The 18,534-nt window shown below is 37.3% G+C and overlaps 1 protein-coding gene across 1 annotated transcript in view; it reads right to left on the bottom strand.

Moving 5' to 3' along the window:
- Positions 1 to 4,393, bottom strand: part of LOC143341912 (uncharacterized) — a 59,268-nt gene extending 54,875 nt beyond the window's left edge. The window contains exon 1 of the mRNA XM_076765313.1: positions 3,911 to 4,393. Coding sequence (XP_076621428.1) covers positions 3,911 to 3,992 — 82 coding nt within the window. The 5' untranslated portion in view covers positions 3,993 to 4,393. The remainder of the gene's footprint in view (positions 1 to 3,910) is intronic.
- Between the last annotated feature and the right edge of the window lie 14,141 nt (positions 4,394 to 18,534).

Genomic DNA, 18,534 nt, shown 5'->3' with positions numbered 1-18,534 from the left:
GAATTCGGTGGGAAACGTAAACTTGACATGTGCGTACGGTGTTGGTTTTTCTTGTTATTTTGATTGCGCTGTTTGCATAATTCTACGTTTGGTTAATCTTGCTAATAGGATTCTTAGTTTCCTGTATATGTGTGAATAATTGGAAAGTCGAACAGAAAATTATACAGCCGCGTATCTTAAAAACTTTGTTGGTGAAAGGAAAGTAATATGATAAATGGGTAGATATAAAAATAATAGATGTCTGTTCGTTAGTTTTCGTATAAAAATACGGTAATGCTCGTTCGAACAATAGAAGTTTTACGACAAGTGGTCTTTATTAATTAAGTTACGATACTGGGGCATCGGCGTTGACAGCAAATATTTCAAGATGCTTTGTGTCTGACGTTCTCTTCGTCGTCGTAACGGTTAACGAGCGTCTGAATTTCCGTACGAGGAAACACGTAATTGTTTCAATATATAATGCATTTAGTCAGACCAGACAGCTGTTAGCCTGATATGCATCTGCATGTATTAAAGTATATGAGGTAATTGATGTAACCCGCGATATATGTATAGTATTCGCTTTGATACCACGCAGTCCTCTCGCTATAGCAATCCTGTGGAGGTGTATTAGTTTGTTCGATGTACTTATTGTAACGTTGTTATCGACGTTGTATAGTGTGTGGAGCTTTGATTATGTTGCTATAAAGCTTCATATTAAATCTAGTTTGAGTGTGTATAGGATAATGAACGGCTTTCTCGTGAAGAATGCTTTGCAAGCTAATATCAGAGGTAGATCATTCCCGTCAGCTAAAAGTTTTGTGCAGAACAATAGCTCATAACTTGTGCCATTAACCTTAGGATGACTTCCGAGTTTGACTTCCCGGGTCATTCGAGACTCCTCTAGAATTTACATTGGGTTTAGATTAAACGCAGTTTTAGTATTTATAGAGAAACGATAACGTTGCTTATATAAAAATCACTATATTATAATCGAAGTTACAACGGGGAAACAAATAAACAGAGAAACCAGTAAAGCAAACTTGGCGTCAGAAATTTTATCGAAATCTTCGCTCAAAACGTGTTATAGTTCATTTTCTCAAAAATCAATCCATCAAGCTTTATAAAAGTCGTAATAAGGTCTGAGCAGGTTGTAAAATAGGGGATCGGTTGAGCAGCAGAGACGTAAAATCTCCTCCCCGAGAAGTTACCCATTTAAATAGTCTTTCCTCGGAGGATTAAGATTAGACTTACGGTATAGTGTTCGTTGAACGAAACACGATTCGAACGAGCAGATCTTTTAACTCGATTTCCAATAATGGATACCCTAGTCTACTTAAGCCGGTAAATCAAAGTAATTTCCGCCTATTTCATGTGTTTCTCTATCCATACCATTAATTTGTAGTCGAGGAACAATACTTCGGTAAGAAGCCATTCGAATTCAAAGTTACAAGCTAACGAATTTAAAAAAATTATATTTCGTATTTTAAAAAGAATTAAAAATGTTTGTAGACGAAGTAAATGTTCTTAGTTTCTGTGACCGACTTGTAGGTGAGAGTAAGTAGAAGAAATTTAAATTAACACACGGATTAAGAAAATTGTCCAATCCGTAAAGGAAATGAATCTGCTAACTAATTTAATAAGATTCTTAATCAGATTTCGTCTCGATTGTGAATTGGTTCTAGGGTAATAGACAGATTTGCTTGTACACTTTGGCCGAGGAAAGTAATTTCATCCGCGCGACCTATTCCGGTTCCTCGCTTAATTGTCTTAATAGGACGTAAAAGTCTGCGGAAATAAATTAAAACTAGCCGTAAGACTTCCGCTCGCGGAGTAGCCGACGAGATCGTAAAGATTGCGAGTAAGAAATTGTGTAAGTTTCCAGAGGATCGTTTCTTTTTTGTCATTTAACAGTTTCTAACCGACTGTCACACTCGAGAGAAATGTTCCTTTAGTTTGACTAATGTTTTCTACATGAAAGGATTACGCGGCTTTTAAACGGTTCCTCGTTTGCAATTTAAGTTTCGAGTTTTTTCACGTTTCGCAGATGTCGTCTATTAATTTTTCCTCGGCTACCAATTTAATTTCTTGATATACTTGGCTACTTACACTCGTTTAGCCACTTCCACGAAGAGAATGTTAATAAACGAAATGTCCTCATCGAGATAAATTCTTATTACAAGCGGTATTAACGAATTAATAAGATGTTTTTCTCATTAATATTTCAGAAGCATTGGTATTCCGCATAATCACGACTAATATTAAATTTTAATTAGTCCTATACAACCGTTTAAACAAATATAGAACACGCTTAACGATTATAGCGAACCGTAATATGGAATCTAATCTTTCTCGAAATTAATAAAACGTCTCATAAAGTAATTTATCCGACTGGACGTTTGTATGATCAATCGACCGTTCATTCGGAAGCTTTACAAAAAGTTGAAAAAACTATGTTCTTTTCTTTTCGTTCGCGCGATTATACGAGATAAATTTGACGAGGCAATCGTATATCATTTGCTATTAGCGAACAAAGGAATTATTAACACGAACGCTCAACCACGAGTTCATTCGATACTCCGGTGTATCGTTCAGCAAATGTGTCAAACGATTCAGGTAAATTACAATTAATTATGTAATTTTTTTTGGTAATAATCAAATATATAGCACCTCGAATTATTCCTGTTAATGGTTGTGTAGCATGAAGAGGACTTTAAAAGCTCACGGTCGAAACTTTGCTTTGTAATAAGCTCTCTGTTTTGTACGACAAATCCGCGCCACAGATTACGCGCGATTGTATACTCGATAAAGCAATTATTCAACGCGCAAAACGTTTTGAAGTTACAAACGACCGCTCTTCGGACATTACCCCGATGATATCAAACCATTTATGCATTAAGGAACCGAGCGTGTGTGGCGCGTACGTGATTCGTTTCGACTGCGCCCCCGCGATCACTATTTTCGTCTCGCGATCGTCGGGCGGAAAAATCTGTTCCACGGCGGGTTTTGTCCAGCACAAACAGGGTGAAATCGTGTCGTCTTGGTGAACCCGCCGTATAAAAAGTTTTTCATCCGCCCGCAATCGTCGCCCCGGTGGAGATCCACAGAAGGTACATTTAACGGGGATCGTTGAAAAGTTCCCAAAGTGCAGCGGCTCTTGCGAAATCGAATGATGCGAGGCGGTATTTCTACTCTGTTCGTCTCTTTCCTTTCCACGACACTTTGTCCGCGAAAGTTACGTTCGAGTCAAAACACGGCTCAGCGCCGTTCGATTTCCAACTGCGATTTCTCAACTCTCGGGGATCGAGTGTCGAGCGCATTCGCGAAGACGAACGACGTGTCGCTGAGGAAAGGTCCGTCGGTTTCCAAAGAACTTTGAAAAGGGAACGGGAATAGAGATTTCGAGACCCAGGGTTTCCAATTCTGGCTCTTAATTAGACTTTTCTCTTAATTTTTCGAGCCAGATTACTGCGATTGTTCGCCACTGATCCAGAGTTTTCACACTTCGAAACGCTTTAATTTTTTATCGAACGCACCACGAACCACATCATAGTCTCCGTTAGAAATATAAGAATTCTTAACAAGAATTAATGTTTTCACTAAATTTAAAAATTTTATACTTTTCACAGAGAAATTTTGAATTTCGCTCGACGCGTTCAACGATCTCCAGCCCTAAAATCGAACTCGCTTCGAAGATACGTTTGGGATTAAGTAAAGCCCGAGGAAGTACATCCTTTCCTTGATCAGTGATAATATAAAATTAAAATCACTGGTAGATTCTATTTCTGTGGGGATTTAAAATCCTCGATATACTTTCTTTTAATTTTTTCAAAAGTTCTTAGAATAAAAAAAAAAAGAAATGTATCGCGTAGACATTTGAGGAAGAAGAGATCGCGTAGATCCAGTGCGCGTCCCTGCGGCTGTTCCTTACCGGTCACGAAAACGGCGAACACGATGAAAAGCGACACGGCGATGGTAGGACGCGCTTCTCGATGTCTTGCGACACTTCTCATGATGTCTCCGTGTTCTGTTTCAGCGATTACACACTCATACGCGCCCGTTCACGGATCACAGCTCCGTGTTCATCTCAGGACATCCGGTTCCTTCGATCGTCACACCTACCCGTCGATCCATTCACCAAAAACACTTCACTGAATTTTTTTTTTTTAAATTCGTCGTCCGTTAGGTGGAAAATCCTCTGGCAAACTGGGCCCTATAGAAATAAAATCCTGGCCCGATAGAAACTGTCCGCCGCGTGGAACGCGTGGCTGTGGAAATCACCGCGAAACGAGACGTTTAGCGTGGCGTAAACGATTCGACGATCTCTCGTCGGCGATGGCGCGCCGCGCGTCTCAGGATGACGTGACGACAAAGAGCTCTTCCGGTCGACGTACAAGCGGCTACTGAGGCTCCCGCCGCAAGCACGGAGAGCTTCCAGTGCGTCGACTCGGTCGTGCAACCCGAAAGCTCGTTTCTCTCTCCTCCGCCCTCCCTCACACCCCTTATACACCCCCCTGTCGCCTCGTTCTCTTCTTCACCCCTCTTCTGCGCCCCCCTTCGTTTCGCCCCCCCGGCCATTTTAGCGTCGTCGTCGCGATCAGCCGCCCCAGTGCGGGCTGCGCGCGCGAGAGAGCTTTTGCGTCCTAAAGCTGGATAGCTCGGGGAAGGGGTGATTGATTGGCGCTGAAACTTCGCGACTGATTGAATCTTTTTTACGTTTCAATATCGGTATCCTCGAGTGGGATGTATGCCACGCTGAAACAGAGTGGCTGGGATTCGCGTGTACAGGGATATTAAGTTCTGCGAAGATGGGGCCTCGATTCGAAGGGTAAATTTCGTGGTCCTCCCTTTACCGATCGGCCGCCGGAATCACGGCCGGGTTCAACGACCAAGACGATACGCGATCGTTCTGATTTTCTCCCTTTTTTCTGTATTCTTTAACTTAGGGGCGGATACGTTTACAACCATCTTGTCATGCATGGCGATTTCACTCGAAATCGATGTTTCGAATTAATTTTGTTGCTAATTAGTAACTTCTATCGATAATACACCTACATTATTTATGTCATTTTGGAGGGAATTTCTATTGGCTATTTATTGTGGAAGCAAACTATACTTGTAGGTAATTTAGAGCTATAGTGGTACTATCGATCGGTTAGCCAAACATAAAACGTAGCACAAATAGTTTAAAATTGAACCCATCAACATTGAAAAACGAGACTATGTACTCTATGCGCTGCACTCAACCCTATACTCAACACTCTTTGTACTGCGTTTCAAAGAATTTGGGTAGCTAGGTTGCGAGTCACCGGGACGACATAAGAGTGGATCTATTAGGCCAAGTTCCCATATGTGTAACGTGTGGTGCAAGGGACGATTAAAAGAAGACACCTCTTGAGCTCGTGGTGCCTTTTAAAAGCGACCCTCTTTAAGCGTTTCAAGTGGTTTTGCGCCATCCGTTGTACATATGGGAACGCAGCCTTAGAGTAAATTAATGACGTGCAACCCCTTCAGTCGTGGAGATCGATTAGTGACACGTTCCGTATAATAAGCGAATATTGCTACATTATAAAAAGCTGACGGAACTTTGATAAATTAGAATTTACGAATGAGAGAAGTGGAATTGCCTGTTCTAGTCAGACGAAGGAGAATACGGTGAAATTTCCATTAACCAATTTGATTAAAAAATGGTTATTAAAGAATTTTCGAATAATGGAATATTCGCTTTTTTTAAGATCGAACAAAATAACCGAAATAAAAAAATATTAAAAATTCTATATAAACGCTGTCTTTCTATCGTGGTTCTGTTATAAAATAATAATTTATGGCACAATAGCTGTCACTCAAATTTACAGGTTCCAAATATGACACAGAATTCTTTTGTTTTTTTTTTAGACAAAATAAAAGCAACTGAAAAATAAAAAAGTACTTTCAATATTTCAAAAAATTTTGACAACCAATTCAAAAAACTTGGGATTCTGGTATTTTTCTAAATTTCAAAATAAAGCTTTACAAATTTATTCTAAGCTTTTTAATAATGCAGAATCGGATTTTAGTTTTTCTTGATTTTGCACTCTGGTTATTTTCTACTAATCGTAAAAGGAAATGCTACATCACGCTTTCTTCGCGATCTCTTGAGGTGATTGAGATTTGGGTACGATAATAGAAAGGCCAATCAAAGATCAGTACATGTTTCATTCGCTGTGGTACGTTTGGTGGTCAGGTTAACGATTCGAGGACATGCACTTAGAAAAGGCAATTCTGAAGAAACGACCCCAACTTTGCGAGGATCCGTTAAGACCTCTATTAAACGTTTGTCTAGCTCCGAGTTTATGGTACCGGAATTGTCATTGAGAGTCTCAGAGTAAACTTTGGGCTCGGGACTTGGAATGTACAATAATTAAACGTTTTTCAGAGACCTTGATTCAGAAACTAGTTTTGTGAAATGTTACAACCGAACAATGCGCTTTATAAATGTCGTTCCATCAAAAAAGTTTTTAATTTTGCGTAACTCTAACGATGAAGGTTAGATATAAATCTTCTTATATTCTTGTTCTGTCAAACGCCTACTTTTTAGAATAATAATTGTCTTTGCAAAATTGAAGTGAACTGCAGACTTTTTTTCTCGATAGGGTGGTGATTTTTTCTATTCGATGCGATGAAATGCATCCCTGAACCATAACACCTTGCTCCGCTGATTTTAATGTCGGTTTGGCACACTTGTTCGACAGAGATTCGCTCTTTTTCTCCAGACATATATTCTACCATGGCTGTGCTTCATGCGAATCATCGATTTGTCGGTTCAAAGCACCTTTTCCCAGCATTCTGGTGGTTTTAATCATTTTAACACATGTCCTTCATAAAATTGAACACGTTTCTTTTCATATTTATCCTACTCGTGTAATTTAATTTTCTTGCAACGTGACCATGTTGTGTTCGTTTGTACAGATGATGGAGCATCTGTGTTTTCTATTTTTAATTTTGCCCCATATTTTGAGAATTGATAAGTGAAACATCGAACATGGAGATATTGAAAATATTTTTCTGTTGGTATTTTATTATAAGATTTAATGAAATAATTATTTAAGAAAGAATGTTTAACATGGCAACGTTTACACGCGTCTTATTACTAGCTCTCGGTACTTCGAGAGAGTGTTTCATAAATGACAAGTTTTGGAGTAATCGACAGGCGATAATGGAGTAGTCTTAGATCTTAGGATCCAAATTGCTCGCTTGGAGACTAAGCAATTGGCCCTACACATCCTATCCATTTCCTGAAGTGTGTTAGAGTATCATTGTGCAGTAATCAGTTACGACATTTAGTAACAATGATAATTTAACCTGTAACTATATGTATAGTGATCTAGTAAAGCATTGCAATATGATGCCTCTAACATTGAACACGTTTCTTTTTATATTCTTATTCTATTTATATTTGTATAGGTGATGGAGCATCTTTAGTATCATTGGGGGAATAGAGACATTGACTGCTAAGCAAATTATTTAAATAAGCTACAGTTCATTTCTAAGAGAAAATACTTCATATTTTTTTCTGTATGAATTTGTATCTTAGAAAGAAGCTCTCATCCCACTATTTAATACACAAAAATGCATTTTAATTTTGACGTTAATCGTTCTTCTTCTTCGTTCAGACGTGATATAAATGACTTACTAGTACCATATCAGAAGGCATCTAGCGATCACGATCATCTATACGGAAACAACAGGATATCACGAACAGTTACATTAATTAAGACCGGATGGATGAGTCGTGTACGTGTGAGTGGACTTTACTTAGGATACAATACTACGTGGCTAGAAATGATTGAAGCAAAACACAGGAGTGATATAGTCGTACAACTGTCTGCATTTTTCTTAAAGCGTTTTAATTACAGCATAAATACTGCTTTTTTAATGTCAATTAGTGATCAGTATTTGTGTGTAAAAAAATTATAACTTAAAATTGGAATTATTTGAAAGAGTAGCACGAATAATATGAATTCCAAACTAGTGTCATTCTTGCATTAAATTCTACAGATTTCGATGTTGATATTATTTAACAAACAAATGGATCTCAAATCGGTTAAGCCTTTATTTAAATGAGATCAACGATATATGTACATACAGTTCATTATTAATTATCGCTTAACATGGTCGTGCACGTTCACGAATTACCGATTTGAAAAGATTTTCATTGTGATTGCCTGACAATATGTTTTTGGTTAAACGATCGATAATTATACGTTTATTTATTGCGTATTAAACGAAGGTAGGTTGCGTCTGGCTTTGGATTTTAACGAAACTGTGACGTATTGTTGCATTCGAGTATTTCATATCTTTTAATCATTTTACGTATAGAACGCTTTTGAAACCATAATATTTTTCGGCAATTTGAAAAATTTGTGGCAAAACCTGTTAAGAATAAAAATGAGACGAAATTTATTCCGGCTAAATATTCGTCGTAAGCATTGCCAAAATATTTATAGTAGAGAAATCAAAATAAATAGTGTAGTCACACAGAATATTAATATTTACTGCACTACAAAATTTTAAATAGAATAAATGATCGTGTTCATATTTCCCTTTCATTTTTACCAGAATTAGTTAAATTTAAAAGCCTCAAAAACATGGTCTTCTAACCCTCGTACTCCTGTCGTGCGTTTTAAAAAAACAATACCAAATCAAATGACGCGCATTTCACCCACACCGAAGTTGTTTTTGTTTCCATTTCCACGCGGATAAATAAACGTAAAAAATTTGCTTCGCGTAAAAACGTTCTTTGACAAAGGATATATCATGATTTTACAAACACACGGTACAAAGAATGAAGTATTTCGGAGAATCACTGCGTAGCTACAGCGTTGACAATTTACTTCGAGAACTTTTTCCCCCTAAATTCTCGCAGGAAGTCTTTTCCTAGAATACCCAGAGGCACGTTCAGTCAAAATATCGGCCAGAGCAGTTTGTATTTCCATACGACAGAACACGAAAGCATTCGCGATCTCGCAGAAGCCGATTCTGCATCAGCGGACAAATATCACGCTTAAAGTGAGTCTAGCACTTGCTTGATGACTGACGTTTCCGCCATGTTTCCCGGTAATATTCGCAGTCTTTTGCTGCAGGTGAAGAAGCCTACCTGTATCTCACGGAAGCGCGTTAAAGTGCAAGTTAATTTGTCATTCTGCTTTTATGCAACAAAAACGCTCTCCTCTTTTTCGACTGTCTAATATCTCAATCGTTGCATCAGCGTGCAAAAAGATCGGGAATTAGAGACGACGTTCACGATTTGTAATAATGAGTAACATTTAGAATAGTTTTTAGAAAATTCAGATAGGCAACGTAATTAGTATTCTAAATGTCAATATTTCTAGTTTTGCCACCTAATTGTTTTAAGCATTTTACTTCTATAGAACACCACATTTTCGTTGTATTAAACTCTTTTTACAGAATGTATATATCAATTAAAATCTTAATTAATACAGTGTATTCTATAATATTTATTTTAAAAGTAACGTGAATGACATTTTCATGATTCACAGTTTGCAGCAACTAACGAGGCAGGAACTGCCAGAGTTGGAAGGGCAACTGGCCTGGGCGGTCGTTTGAATTCGATTTGGGCATATTGCTATAACTATAATCGAATCAACTCCATTAGTCGCTTAAAGCCACTTCTCCAATTGTGGGTGACGTCATAAGCTGTTATATCGTTTACGATATCGCTTCGAGCTTCAGAATCGTTTAGATGCATAAACGAACTCGTTTGAACCCGTACGAGTGTATCAATGTCGCGCAACCTTGACTTGTCCTCATACTGCCAATCAAATCTATTTGTACTCCTCTTTCACACTTATAGAAGGTGGACCGGAATTATAAGCAAGGTCTCAACTGGTTAATGGAGCTCTTAAAATTTTTTCCGCTTCCAACAAGAAGGCTGCTTTCAGCCCTTCGATATAAATTTGTTTTACAAATCTGTTAGCTTTCATTACAGTTACAGACATCGTTAATGAATGTGTTTAAAATAAATGTTGAAACAATAACACATATTAATGTTGCCTATAATATTGAACGTTTCAAATATCAATTATTAAAATTCTGTTTGTTTATTTGTGAATTCTATTGGTCAGTTAACGCTTCGCGATAATTCTGGTAAATCCTGTTCACGCTATTTGACTCCCCGCTCCAAATAGGAGTTCGATTCGTTTCGTTCCCGAATGCTCGTCATTAAATGTCTCCGTCGTTTTCTTGCAGCGTTTAAGTCTTTTTGAGCGTCGTTAACCTAACCGCGTCTTCTTTCTTACGAGGTTTAAAACAAACAATGACGCGGAGCGAACACAGCGCAAACATGGAACGAATAACCGGGAGATAGAATGGCATAGTACCTAAAGACTCTTTAGTAAAGAGTATGGTGGGATTTATTACTGAATGGTCTTGGGCGGCCAATTAAGTTTGCGTCGACCGTAGCAAAGGAGATATAGTGCTAGAGTCAGTGCCCTTATCGAAACAGCTGACAGGGATTTCTGCAGATTCCCACAACGGCGGTCATTATCCACTGATTTCCTTCCCTGTTTCCGGGATTCCCTCCCTTTTTCGTCCAGTGCGATATGAGAAGATATAACTCTGCCTTTCAGGAGAGGTTCCATACATCGCCAACAGACAATGCATACATAACTTAAAAGTTAAAAGTGGGGAGAGTCAGGGTATTGGATTAATCATTCCGTTCAAGTCGGTAGGTTCAGCCTGTATTTCTTCGAATTCTTCAATCGAACTCTACAGCAGACCGCGAGCCTACCGACTCTCAATCTTCCAAACATCCTAACTTCTGCGTTTGGCCAGTCCAAATTCGCCATCCGGGACAGCGAATGACCGCTATCGCCGTGTCCCAGCTGTTATCCTCGTAAAGCTAATCCACTTAGCAGTAACAGAAGGAGAAGATTTCAGGAGAGTCAGTTCAACTATCCAGGTCTAGATTTAACGTAAAATAACCCCTTGGATCGGAACTAGAGAAAGACTTATCAGAGATTTACCCCAATCAAATCTAACTAAACTTAATCTGAACGCAGCTAAAAGCTGAATTACAAGCACGATCTTCGATTTTGGTGCAACTTGGCACGTACGTAAACTATTGAACAATATAGGACTTCATTTCCTTAATTGTTTCTAAAATTTTTAATTCTAGTTCATTAAATCTTCAAACTAGACTCTGCGTGCAATACAGTTCAAATTCCACCGCATAAAATAATATTACAAACCATTAGGTAATTATTTCCCTTCGCCATTACTTTATCTGCAAGTTTCGGTTTACTGTTTAATATTACGTGATCGTACATCAAACATTATTAACAGTTTCATACAATTTGCATGTGTAATTATTCAATATTATTTTTAAAATCCACCACAATGATATTAAATACTTTTATTAAAGCGATTTTATTGTGAACTTCAGCCATGGACCGTATTTTTTTTTAGAATATTGGGAATGATTGCAATGTCTAGTCACTAAACTGCAGGCAACAAGCTAGACACAACGCAGATGTGTACGTATAGTCAGACACACAGTAGTATATTTAGAAAACTATTACTTAACGATGAAGTTTTACAGAATTTTTCAAAATTTAGTCAACGACTTTATTCCCCGAATAAAAAAGAAAAAAGTAAAATGTGCATACAAGCTGTGCACCGCATCAAAGGGTGAAAAGGCGAGGTTCAGCAAACAAAGTTGTTTTACAACGTAACCCAGCTTAACGCGTAACGTGTAATCTAATTTAAACACAAGATGAACGAAAAGACGCTGCTACGTACACGAAAAAGAAAATGTAGCATTATGAGATATAGAGAAGAATAAAACGAGTTTTAACACGTTAACTGCCAGACAAACCCCTCAAATTGTCCAGGAAAACGAGGCTTTGTTTTTAGATAATTGGAAACTAGCCAAGCTCGTTCAAATTCGAATTGAGAATTTTGTTAGCTCCTCTAAAATATTGTCACTCATACGTGGGTGACGTGTCAGTTAATGTGTTGAAGGGATGTAGGAATCTGAATCGTATACTGACTGGGGGAGAATTTTAATAGTAGATAGATACACAAAAAAGGAAAGGTTTGAACAGAACGTGGTGATTGGAATATTATCGACATGCAAGGATAGATTGGAGGGTAGTGAATTACGAAGAAGAGACGAAGAAGCCACGTTGAACTTGATGTGCAACGAAGAGACGAATTTCGTATGAATAAGTAAAATCGAGAAGGAAGACAAGGATTATTACCCACGTTGCGATGATCAAACAAGAAAATCACTAGGGTTTGAGAGCGTACGTGCATAGTGTGGGTTGTCAAAGAACGACAAGAAAGATTTAACGGCCTGCATACCTTACGGACACGTCGCGTTAATGATAAAATGCGTTTCCCTCGAAGCTGATGCTTTACGATCGACCACAGATTTTTAATAGTATTATGCGACTAAAACGGCCAACCCCTCGCAATTATGTCATTTTTCGTATCTCGTTCGGTACAGGCATCATACGAGTATCTTTATCTTCTCGAAGTATTCCATGCGTTCCTACTTTGGTCGGACTAATGATCAATAGATCTCGGATGTCACCTGTGGTGCAATTTTATTATCTTTCTTATAGTCAAATTGTTAGCGAACGCGCATAAAATGCAGAGCTAACGCATGCTGAAACGGCCTTAAACACGCACTTTTATTGTGTATTTTATAGCTCGTTAGTGCATCAACTGATATATACATATTCGTTATTTGCAACAATTTGAAAAAATGTTAGGAAAGATAAATATACGTTTTATCTCTTTTCTCTCGCGCAAAAGATTCGAAGTAATATGTTGCAATTATCGTTGGGAGTATTACGTCGCGTTTGTTAATTTTACTTTTAAGGTCGTCGACGCTTTGGTAAGATGGCGGCCAGAGCCAAGTGCTCTTTCCGAGTCTCCCTCGTCAACGACCCCCTACGTGTACGTGTTCGGATCATCATTCTTTTCCGCATTTCGCGTTTCGTACTTTGTAAACATAGTCGGCGCGGCTCTTACATGACAAACTGTACGTACACATCGGGCGAGGGAAAAATTTCGGTGGCCCCAGATGCGACCGTCAGATCGAACTTTAACGTCGTTTGCAAGCGGCTTCCCTGGCCGCTTCGCCGCATTCTCACGTTCCATTGCGAACTGTCGAAACTGTCGAATCGCGGACAAAGGGCGTATAATGCGAAAGTTAGAAACAGAGAGACGCGGACTGTGCATGCGCAGGAGGATGTGCATCGCTCGCGCGATACGACACAACGGAAGTTCTTCGACCGTATAATATTCCACGTGCGAGTTGTCACTTCGCGACCGCATTTCAGTGACTAATGAGCGCTTTTGAAAGCACATTAGGTACTGTCAGATACACGCTCCGCTATATGTAGCCCCTGCTAGGGGATCCTGATACATGCACGTGCACGCCGACGAATAGGCGACTCCCTATGTGACGACTTATTATCTTTGTGTACGGATACGCGTGCATATCAAGAAAACGACCACCGACATCGAGAATCGCGAACCTTTCGGATCAATCAAAAGCAAGGAATCGGGGCAAAAAACGAGAAGTTGGTCTTGCATTTTGAATTCCTACAATGACGTACGTAATCTAATTAAATGAAATAACGCTGCATTGCCCACTTGTTTATTTTGTATGTTTTTTTATCGTGTATGTGTTTTTAAAATAGTGTTTACCCCCGAGGGGGACTATAAATCGATCGAATTGTCGCATTTAGCTTGGAAGTCTGTAATTTTGAAATCAAATGCAGTAAATTTACAACAGAGATGCAATCACGTTTACAATCAACTGTTCACTTATTTCGAACGATGTCTACAGCGGTATTGCTGCACTCAATTACAATTCCAAACAAACAACGTATTATAGATTTGTGTAACCCCATATCGAAGTCATACACGGTCATGTAAATCGTATTACAAACATTCCATATATTGTACAAATCAAATATTATTGGACAACGGCCATTGAACCATTTAATCAATCATTCCTAACAACATATGCACGGATGTAACAATATTTGTTATTGACTGAATACAGGTTATTGTTTATACAGTATTAACAATCGAGCAGTTTATAGCTTCTTAGCATACTTTTCAAGAACGGAAATGGACTTAAAACGTTTATGAGAAAGTCAAATAACTGCGAAATCAAAGAACTCTTAAGCTACATCGAAGGAAACTTTATTCAGAAGATTTTCATAAAATTGAAAGAAAACCGGATGAATAAGTACAGAGATTTCGTTACGAGCAGGTTGAAGAACATTTTAATTTTTTAGATAACATTTTCCTCTGATGAAATAGGATTTTGTAAAGTTTACCTTCAGTCAGTTATTCCGGATCCATGCAGTAATCCTGCTGCTTGAAGTTTTCAGAAATTTGTATCTATTTGTTTCAACATTTGAATGCACCATTTGCATCATTAACAAGATATCGTAAATCGATTGTATTCCTCCCACAGAACGTCGTTTCTGCAGTTGTTGTAATAAAGGAATCGAAGCTTTTGTTAGAATTTTGTGTAAATCCACCTTCACATTTTTCTAAAAGCTCGTTTGAGCTGTGGTCCTTATAAATCGGACGAATCGTATCTTCGACAGCTTGAGAGAGAGGTTTTTTGTGGACATAGTTCTTCAAATCATTGTTCGACTTTGCTCACTGCCAAGAACACTGTAAGACACGATACGTCTGCCTACTCGTCGCTGTACCTAAATGATTGAATTTTGGTATATTGATTTGACACAATATTCTCTGCAGTTTAAGAAAATTTGAAATAAATAAAAATTTAAAATCATTAGCATGCCTCCGTCAAAAATTGCACACCAAACAATCGCAGTCGATTCTGTTTGTTCGTATATCCTCCTACGTCAAAATGAGTTTCACCGTTCATGATTAAAATTTCAAATTTTCATAAAATGTTTTGATTGCTAACACACGCTGTTGAAGTGTCAATCTCTTTTTAATGAATCGTCACTGGTAAAGCAACACAATACTCACCAAATAATTGATAACGAACGCGAGAAAAATTGCGACGAAACAAACTGGTGTATGTGCTCATAATTAAAAAGAAAAACAGAGAAAAGGAAATTTTGGTTTACGGAAAGTCTTTTCGTGGAAATTATCGTGTGATTGTCAATTGTATTCAGTTGTAATATGACATTATAATGACTAATGTTGGTATAATTGAAAAATAGCCTATAGAATATTTGTATGTGCTGTAAAATAATTGTATTCGCGATCTGTAGTACGGCAGCAAAGTGCAAATTAGTCCTCGAGCAAAAGTGAGTTTGACATGCTTGCTGTAAAAGGTACTGGTTCGATTTTCCAAGCAAAGTGAATCACGGATCAGAATGTTTATGTCGATATCGCGAACACACATTAGCTTTCGTTCGCTACCAATAATTTGCCGGAAGATTGGATTTTTCAAGTAGATAATGATACGAAATACACTTCGCATAACGCAAATCAGTTTTTAAACGAGCATCTCGTTAAGGTAATGACATGGTTGGCTCAATCTCCCAACCTCAATCCTATGGAACAGAGATGGGCAAAATTCTTGGCTTGATAAAAACTTGGAATAACGAATAAAAGATAAGCAACGGTTTATCTGTTACTCGTAAAGTACAAAATAAAAAATTCAGGTATAGAATAAAATACTTCACAATAAGGAAATAAAAAATTTAACTGTACGATGGAATAAATTGTTATACGTTGTCTATGATTCGTCTAACATTTTGTTCCATAGAAAAATTGAAATTATTACGTTTTACGTTTGAAGGATCAACTCTTAAAATTTCAACAACAATGGCGAACACGTTAGAAAGTTATTGACATTTTGATGGCAGTACTTTGTTGGACCTTGTCACGAAAACACGGCGGTTCAAAGAGGAAATATTAAATTTCTATCTTAAACTCGGGAACATGGTCACTCAAACGTTTGAAATGTTAATGGCAGTTCATGGCGACAATAGTGTGTTACAAATATTTGAAAATTTTGTATATTTTCATTAGGTGCCTAAATACTTTATATTGAATTTGCAAATAAAGAAGTGTTGGATATTGCTATGACGAAATTAAAATAAGAGGAAAACCGCGAAAAGTAATTTAGCTTGGAAAAAAATGTCACGTTACTTACGCGAACGGGCTCTATGCATTCCTACAGTTTCATAATTTGTAAAGGACGACCGCTGGTTAGAAAATACGAGGAGAGAACGCCGATTGCAGATGGCTTATTCAGAATGTCGGTTGTTTATTTTGAAAAGCAAAGAAAAGAGGAACAAAGGATAATGTATAGCGCGGTTTGTCTCTTTGGTGTGCAAAAGCCTTTCGTTTCATGGTAAATAAAGGCTTCCTCGGAATAGAGGCGCTGTATTTGGAACTTTTAAGAGAAACGGTGCAGCGTTCTTAGATCTTTGCTACTTGTTCAGAAAAGTCTTCAAATAATAGCTTGTTTCGCGATAGTTTTTCGGTAGACCGCGACAAGAAAATCTTTTTCGCTCGATAACGATATCAAACTAAAGGAAAACTAAATGAAAAATTTTTGAGAACGTACGTTAGAGCAGAAAATAATTCCATCGGGCGGTTATTTACAATTTTTTGTCCTAAAAGGCTTATATTTTATTTTTACTACAGCAAATTAAGCAGTTCGTAAGTTAATGTTCGAATAAATAACGTAAGGAGATTAGTTTCCTCGATTTAAAATTCAGAAAGACTCTTAAATATTGTACCAGTATCTATTGTGCAGAATAATTGGATGCAGCAGAAATTAACCTCAATTGAAATTCTCAAGAATAGCAAGAGAGGAATCTTACCAAGATTTCTGCTTTGTAAAGAAAAAGTGGATGGATCGTTATTTTTATTTTCGTTTCAATAAAATTGTGCAGTTATACAGGGTGTTCGGGCACCCCTGGGAAAAATTTTACCGAGAGATTCTAGAGGCCAAAATAAGACGAAAATCAAGGATACTAATTTGTTGATTGAGGCTTCGTTAAAAAGTTAATAAAAAATTAAATTCAAACATTTCACATCATTCACGGAAAAATTATATTCGGTTGTGGGGGTCAATTACAATGATTTTTGGTGAATAGACATACCTCCGAAATTTTATGCACTTTGGAGAAAAAAATTCGAGTAGGTGCAGACATTTTTCGACGAAACAAAAAAATTTCAAATCGTTTAAAAAAAATTATTTTCGGTTCCGGGGGTCAATTGTAAGCATTTTTGGTGAATAGACATACCCCCGAAATTCTAACCATTTTCGAGAAAAAAATTCCTTACCGATAATATAATTTTAGGCCAGAAATGTTTGCCCGAAATTTCATGCAAATCTTTAAAACGTCATAACTTCTGAACGGATTGAACGATTTTAATGTTTAAAAAAGCAAACTACGCGTATTTTGGTGGAGAATATGTACAAATCACAAAAATATTCGAAAAGTTGGTCCTTGATTCCGCAAAATGAGAAAAACCCCATAGAAATGGTCCAATTTTCAAACAGCCATAACTCCTACAATTGTGAATATATTTCAATGAAACTTTTTTCTGAAGTAGAGCTCATGGGTACCTACAAAAAAGAATTAGACAACTTTTCTGTAGGGCGTCAAACAAATTTATTAAAAATGAAAAACGAATTTTTAGGAAAAATCGACAAGAGTAGGTGCCTAAATTTTTCGGCGAAATTAAAAAATTTCAAATCGTTCTAAAAAAATTATTTTCGATTCCAGGGATCAATTACAAGCATTTTTGGTTAATACGCATACCTCCGAAATCCTACGCACTTTCGAGAAAAAAATTCTTTACCGAAAGTATACTGTGTGGCCGGAAATGTTTTTGTAACTTTTTAACGAAGCCTCAATCAACAAATTAGTATCCTTGATTTTCGTCTTATTTTAGTCTTTAGAATTTACCATTAAAATTTCTCCCAGTGGTGGCCGAATACCCTGTATATACTAAAACACAAAATAATAGTAATCGTAAAAATTATTACGTACCCGGTCATGTTAAATAATTAAATTAAACATAATGAACATTTTTTCTTCAAAAGTTTCGAACGTAAAAATTCTTTCTCGTTTTTAAGGAGGTAAAAAATTTAGTGGTATTGCAATCTATGCCACCGTATCATCATTATGAAATTGAGCTACTACGGTAATACTTGTGCTCTAATAACAAAATCGGACAACCGGTTCATTTAACAGTAGAGTGATGATTTTGGACTTAAGCTCAAGATCAACTAACGAGGAAAGTGAGTTGGATGTACTGAGAATGAGGATGATTTTGTTATTCGAATCTTGTCTACAAATTCTTACTTCAAAACAAGAATTACTGTACTTGGAACAGTGAAGTACTTACCTTCTTTGAAATACGGTGAAAATATAGTATGTATTATTTAGTAAATAAGCATTCGTGTCTATACAGAGACTGGTATGGAAATGGCTCAGGCATCCGAAATCAATTAAAAAACGTACTACATTTGAAAAAATATAAGAAGGAAACATTTAATATATATTTACATGTGCGAAC

Source organism: Colletes latitarsis, chromosome 5 (genome assembly GCF_051014445.1).
Source record: "Colletes latitarsis isolate SP2378_abdomen chromosome 5, iyColLati1, whole genome shotgun sequence".
Taxonomy (NCBI): Eukaryota; Metazoa; Arthropoda; class Insecta; order Hymenoptera; family Colletidae; genus Colletes; species Colletes latitarsis.
This window is presented reverse-complemented; position numbering and strand designations above follow the sequence as displayed.